Below are 6,818 nucleotides of genomic sequence, written 5' to 3' on the forward strand. Positions count from 1 at the left end.
CAACTGGCCAAGACGCAAGTGGGATATCAACACGAATATAAGGCTGAAGGCCTTTGCTCCTTTTCAATTGTTCAGTGTTCCACTGTAATATGTATCAGACTGGACGCGATCCTGACGGAATATAACAAGCGGTAGGAGTGTCCTTTGACCTTTTCCGAAGAAACAATTTTTTTTTGTAAATTTCGTATCACTGCCATCAGTTGCAGAGGAAAAAATTTTAATATGCAAAACCAATATACATAGTCCATATATATTAATTAATAGTGCACACACGAAATTCACTCCAACTTGATGAGTTGCATGTGGCGTAACACCGTCACAAATATTTGGACTGAAGCTACTGCCACTATCGAGTACGTTAAAATAGATTGTCAAAACATTCATCACATGAAAATACCACTAAAATAAGTACATTATAGATTGCTAACCTATTATCTGAAAATGCCATTAAAATACAGAAAAATATGCCCCGCACATGTACCTTTGCCAGCTCCTGCCCCTTCATATCCATCTTCTTGTTCATTTCCTTTACCGGCAATGCCGCTGCGCCACCAGCAACCGGCAAAGTCTCTGTACCGTCTGCCTACGCCAGCGACCCCGCCCGGCCAGCACAACTGCGTCCTGCCTTGCTTGGTCGCTTGGATCTGGAGAGCCCGTGGGAATTGCTTGTGGCCGAGAAGGGACTCCACCCTAGCCTCAATGACAAGCGAAGGCCGCTGCCTCTGCGAATACTAGCCCTCAAAATATCCATCCCACTGCTGATGACGATCAGACGTGGTCGCACCACCGAGCACGAGATCTGCTGCGGACATGGCCGCTGCCGCTGCAACATCTTGCACCAGCCGATCTTTTGAGTCCAGGTGCCATAGCGTTGGCGGGATGAATCGAGTCTACATTGCAAAGCTCCTGCGTCAATGCCGAGCCCCTCCACGCCGAGCCCCTGCGTCCATGCACTGACCACCTGTTAGTCTGAGGGTGGGCGATCCAACAGAGACAGGTAGCCTTGGCTTGCTGCCGCACGAGCGAAGGACACCTTTGCCTTTGACCCTAGTGCTGCAGTCATGCGACTCATGTCTCACCCGGCGGACAGAAGACGTCGTTGAGGAATACGCCGAGGCTAGTGTATTGAACGGTGAAAATTAATTTTTCATTTATATCTCTTGCTCATTTTCTCCTAAAAATAATCCTCTAAATTTAGAAGCTATATTATTACCGTTATTTCATTTTACCATATCTACAGATTTTGGCTCATCAGCTGCCCATATATGTGCAGAGCGAGTGAATTGCAAGAAACCACCACATTTGGGGCTTATCTTGCAGAAAACCACCTGGTCGCTAATCATTTACGAAAATCACCGCGCATTCAGTAAACATTTTGCAAAAAGCACTGAACAGGTGATTTAGCCCGTTTAACCATTTTCTGACTAGTGGGCCGGATTGTAAGGAGCTGATTTGGCAACAAATTGACATATACCTCCCTGGATCTTATAAAAGAAAAGCAATCAAGCCCCCCCTCCCCCACGGAGGGCATCTCATTGCTCTCGCCGGGAAGAAGCAAGACGGCGGCAGCTGGGCGGAGCTGCAGGCGAGGAACGGCAGCGCGGCGGCGGGATCCGCTGAGCGCCGCAGGTGCTGCTCGCCGCTGTGTGCTGCGGCTGCTGCTGGTCGCCGTCACAAGGTCCTGGTCGCTGCGGCTGCCCGCGACAGCTGCTGCACGCCGCAGCTCCCCTGCCATGGCCGTCGCTGAGCAGTGTGGCTCCTAGGCCTAGGCGAGTCGGGGTCGTAGACCGGCACGGCCGTGTGGTCCATGGCTTGCCGGAGCTTCAAAGCGCGACCCGGGCGCGCCAAGCAGGAGGCCGAGGCGCTGTGCCGCGAGCACGCCGAGCAGGAGGCCGTGGGGCTATGCCGTGGGCACGGCGACCTGCTCGCGGTCACCATCCGTCACCGGGACGCGCTCGAGGGCGGGCACGCCGCGCTCTATTGGTCCCTCCTGCCCATCTCCTCCCTGCTCCACCTCCTCCTCATCTCCGTGTCCGCCTTGCCGGGGCTCACGCTCCACCTCCTCCTCATCCCGGCGTGTCGGCCGAGCTCGCGCTGCTTCGACAGTAGCGCTGCTCCACCGGGGAGGGTTTGACTGCTTTTCTTTCTTAGATATAGGGGGGTATGTGTTAATTGTTTGCTGAGTCAACTCCTTACAACCGGGTCCCACTTGCCAGAAAGTGATTAAACAGGCTAAATTGTCCCATCAGTGTTTTTTGCAAAATGTTTACTGAATGCGCGGTGATTTTTGCAAATGATTAGCGACCAGGTGGTTTTCTGCAAGATAAGCTCCAAATGTGGTGGTTTCTTGCAATTCACTCGTGCAGAGCTAATGTTAGCGTGAAATGTCATCTCGGGATGAAAATTCTGGTGTCTTTGTATATGTGCAATCCATTTCATTCCACAGTTGTTGTATAATACTTTGTACGAGAAGACCTTCGTACTTTCATGTTTTTTTACCTGCATACTTTTATTCAATGACTCCATAATTTGCTTGTAAGAAAGGTACCACATGTTTGTGTGTTTTACATATTTTCTTTTATATATGTCTTGTATCAGTCTGCACTACAAAATCTAAATATCAGAATATTTCAGTTACAATATTATGTTGCTATTCGGCTATATTAACAAATTAGCAGAAAAGGAGCAGAAAACTGGTTTGGGTACAGCCATAGACAAGTAGAGACCACACACAGAGTGACACGGAGACAGAATCCGAGAATTCGGATAAGGGATAGGATTGCAGCCAATGAAAGCCACACAGCTCCGGACCATATCTCGTATGCAGGGGCCCGCCCAACAAGAGCCAGATTCCCCCCTCTCCCTTGGAGCCACTAAAACATCTTGCCATCCTGACAAATCTTCTTGCTGTAACACATCCATCCATTTGTAGCTGCAGGCTGAGCAGAGTTGTGCGTGTGGGAGTTGAAGGAGATCGAGATGGCCACAGCATATGCTCCTCCGATGGCGAGCCAGGTGATGAAGAGCGGCTTGGTGTGCTCCAAGCCGCGGGGAATGTCTGGCGCTTCGCTCACCAGGAGGCCACGCTTCGTCGTCAAGGCTGTCAAGTCTGACAAGGTCCGTTGCAACTGCATGCAAGAGATGAGCTCAAATTAAGCACACAATTTAGCACGCTTTTCTTTCGTTGCAAGTCTTCTTCGATCTCATGCGTCTTCCTCTGTATCCTCTCTCCCTCCTACAAACAGCCGACGTACCAGGTGGTCCAGCCCATCAACGGCGACCCATTCATCGGCAGCCTGGAGACGCCCGTCACCTCCAGCCCCCTCGTCGCCTGGTACCTCTCCAACCTCCCCGCGTACCGCACCGCCGTCAGCCCGCTCCTCCGCGGCATCGAGGTCGGCCTCGCCCATGGCTACCTCCTCGTCGGCCCCTTCGCGCTCACCGGCCCGCTCCGCAACACGCCAATTCACGGCCAGGCAGGCACTCTCGGCGCCATCGGCCTCGTCTCCATCCTTAGCGTCTGCCTCACCATGTACGGTGTCGCCTCCTTCAACGAGGGCGCGCCCTCCACCGCGCCCGCCCTCACGCTCACCGGCCGCAAGAAGGAGGCCGACAAGCTGCAGACCGCCGAAGGGTGGTCCCAGTTCACCGGAGGCTTCTTCTTCGGCGGTGTCTCCGGCGCCATCTGGGCCTACTTCCTTCTCTACGTGCTCGACCTCCCATACTTCTTCAAGTAGATTAATTATTGGCATGCATGTACGATGGGTGCAGATGATGTGATCTCTTCTCGGTTGCTTCAAAGAGTCCATGTATAAATGAATTTACACATTCCTCACAATCTTTGCATGGATCGATCATACTACGATACTATAACATGCGAATTTTTAATTTCTTGAATAATGCGTGCATAAACAAAACCCAATAAGAAACATAACTTATAACCTAGATGGTGTGATCTCTTCTCAGTTTTTTTAGAAAAGAGAGATATCCCCGGCCTCTGCATCAGAACGATGCATACAGCCACATTTATTAAAAAGCAAATAAGTTCAACATAGGTCCTCAAGTCTCAACATGAATGAAGCAAAAAAGCTCACAAAGAGCATGATGATAAAAATAAAGCCACAACCAGCTGGCAAAAGAAAGATAGGAAAACTAATTGCCTATCCTATTATATGATCACCATCCAAACCGGTTGAATATAGCCCGAACTACCATCTCCCAATAACCAAACGCTCTCTGGCCTCCGTCTGAGTGAGGAGCAACCACATACGGATCAACGCAGTGGCTCGAAAGATAACCTGCAAAAAAATGAGTATTTATTGTTCTGTTAAAAACCAAATCATTCTTGCAGTTCTAGACTGCCCACAGTAAAGCACATAGTCCTACACGAACGTGTCTCGCTATTTCGGAATCTATCCCATCAAGCCACGTCAAAAACAACATGTTGATATTATCGGAAGTGTAATATTAAAAGCAATGTGAACAGTCCACCATAAAATTTTCGCCATCGGACGGTCAAGAAAGAAGTGTTTGATGGTCTCATCCCGGTCACAAAAACTACATCTTGTGAACCTGTCCTTAGTGTATAAACCACATAAACACTTTAACACTCAAAGGTACTTTGACATTCCAAACATATTTCGAACTAGGAATAGAGCTAGAGTTGATAACATCCAGATACATGGATTTAACTGTAAATTCTCCATTCCTGGTTAGCTTCCAGCACAACTAGTCTGGAAGTTGAGAAAGCTGCACGTCCATCAGTCTTCTTACCAGATGGAGCCAGGCTTCCCAACGGGCACCGGCAAGTGTTCTCCTGAAATGAATATTAAGAGGAGTGGACTAAAGCACGGTTGCAACGAAACCGTCTCTTCGTTGAACAATGCTATAAAGTGAAGGATATTGAAGCGCAAGGGGTGTTTCTCCTAGCCATGTTTCCTCCCAGAATCTCGTAGATGTACCGCTTCCGACTTTGAACTTTGTCCTGTTGGAAAAGACTGATTTAACTCTCATCAAACCTTTTCAAAAAGGTGAGTCCGCCGGCCTCACTGTCACCTGAGACAAAGTTTTCGAATGAAGGTACTTATTACGCAGAATCTGCGCCCACCTGGCCTCCGACTCTACAGATAGCTTATACAACCACTTGTTGAGAAGACATCTGTTTTTAACCTCAAGATTTTCGATACCTAGACCCCCTTGGTCTTTCGGTCGATAAATAATATCCCATTTAGCGAGTCTATACTTTCTTTTCAGCTCATCACTTTGCCAGAAGAAGCGGGATCGATAGAAATCCAATCTTTTCCGAACTCCAGCTGGTACCTCGAAAAAAGGCAAGAGAAACATAGGCATGCTTGTGAGTACCGAATTAATGAGAATTAATCGGCCCCCATATGACATCAGCTTGCCCTTCCAGCAACTCAGTTTCTTTTCAAATCGATCCTCAATACACTTCCATTCTTTATTTGTTAGCTTACGATGGTGAATTGGTATGCCCAAATACGTGAAAGGTGAAGCCTCCAAAATCTTTAAGATGGTGATCTCTTCTCAGTGGTTTCTTGAACGAGTCTATGTATAAATGAATTTACACATTCCTCAGAATCTTTGCATGGATGATACTACGTACTACTAGTATAACCAGAGATTCAAATAGTACACTACTGGAAAAATCGTCCTTACGGAGTTCTTTGCTCTTTGTCAAGTACTGGGACATAGGATCACGGTAAAAGACACGTAAGCTGAGTGTGGCTCTTGGTTGCCAAGGGGCTGCTACGGAGGGCTCGACAAACAAGAAACACTCGGTTTATATGGTGTATGCCGGAATCCTCTGCTATGGTACCCGACAAACAAGTGTCAGGTGGCACGGGCGTTCGCGCTTGACGGCTCCATCACATACAGTCCATCTAAGCCGAGATTCGCCGTCATATACTAGGCAAAATAGTTAGAAAATTTCCCTCACAGTAAATGTATGCTGAGCTCCCGCGGCCAAGCACTCGGCAAAGTATTTAAGTAAATTATTTTTCTTCCATGGTATATATGTTTGCTGAGCTCCCTGTCTACACAGCTCGGCATAGTTCTCAGGAAAAAGCTGGCAGTTTCAGTGTAGTCAGGTCATGCCACGTGTTCCGAGTATTTGCGTTCGCATGAAAAAGCTGGCAGTTTCAGTGTAGATCAGGCATCACCTTTGCCGAGCTCTGCACTTGATCAAGGCTGACTTCACCGAGAGCAGAAGTTGGCAACAGGTAACAAGATAGAGCAGTACTATCTGTTCTATCCTAAGTCCTTGCAATTGAGAACACAACAGATATATGTTGTTTGACACAATTTCATGTCACATATATCACACAACACATTATCACATCGTTATAGCTCAAAGTGACATCACATATGAATTAAATTCTTATATATCAACAAGTTCACAACATAGGTCACAATAAGTTCAAAACATAGTTCACAATTTACTACATAATCCATCAACGAACACAAAACATAAGAAACAACCTGTTCGCAAGTTCACTACATAGGAGGGGTACGAGGGTCAACACATCACGATAATCCTGGGGGAGGAGTAGGAGGATGAGGAGGGCTGCCACGCATCATCACCGTGCACATTTCCCGTAACCTCTACAGAGGATGAGGGTTGACACGCCAAGTTGGTCCACCGTTAATATGCATAGGCGTGGAAATGGGAAAGTACTAACAGCTAAGTCGGATGTGAGCTTCTCCCTTTTCGCCTTCATAGCCCGCATCGATCCATAGGCGGAAGAAGAGCATGTGAGAGTACCGGGTGACATACCAGGTGGTCCAGCCCATCAACGGCA

General features: G+C 48.0%; 1 protein-coding gene across 1 annotated transcript; it reads left to right on the forward strand.

The window, feature by feature from the left end:
• Positions 1-2,892: 2,892 nt before the first annotated feature.
• On the forward strand, positions 2,893-3,838 carry LOC119274589 (photosystem I reaction center subunit XI, chloroplastic). The gene is made up of 2 exons (XM_037555299.1): positions 2,893-3,117; positions 3,246-3,838. Exons 1-2 carry the CDS (start codon positions 2,980-2,982, stop codon positions 3,735-3,737), a joined length of 630 nt encoding a protein of 209 aa, XP_037411196.1. The 5' UTR covers positions 2,893-2,979; the 3' UTR covers positions 3,738-3,838.
• The last annotated feature ends 2,980 nt before the right edge of the window (positions 3,839-6,818 follow it).

The sequence above is a fragment of the Triticum dicoccoides genome, chromosome 3B, assembly GCF_002162155.2.
Source record: "Triticum dicoccoides isolate Atlit2015 ecotype Zavitan chromosome 3B, WEW_v2.0, whole genome shotgun sequence".
Lineage (NCBI taxonomy): Eukaryota > Viridiplantae > Streptophyta > Magnoliopsida > Poales > Poaceae > Triticum > Triticum dicoccoides.

Bases quoted from the DNA above. Each gene is read 5' to 3' on its own strand.
- LOC119274589 (XM_037555299.1), top strand. From the start codon at position 2,980: ATGGCCACAGCATATGCTCCTCCGATGGCGAGCCAGGTGATGAAGAGC. The intron at 3,118-3,245 runs GTCCGTTGCAAC...TCCTACAAACAG, and splicing joins AGGCTGTCAAGTCTGACAAG to CCGACGTACCAGGTGGTCCA.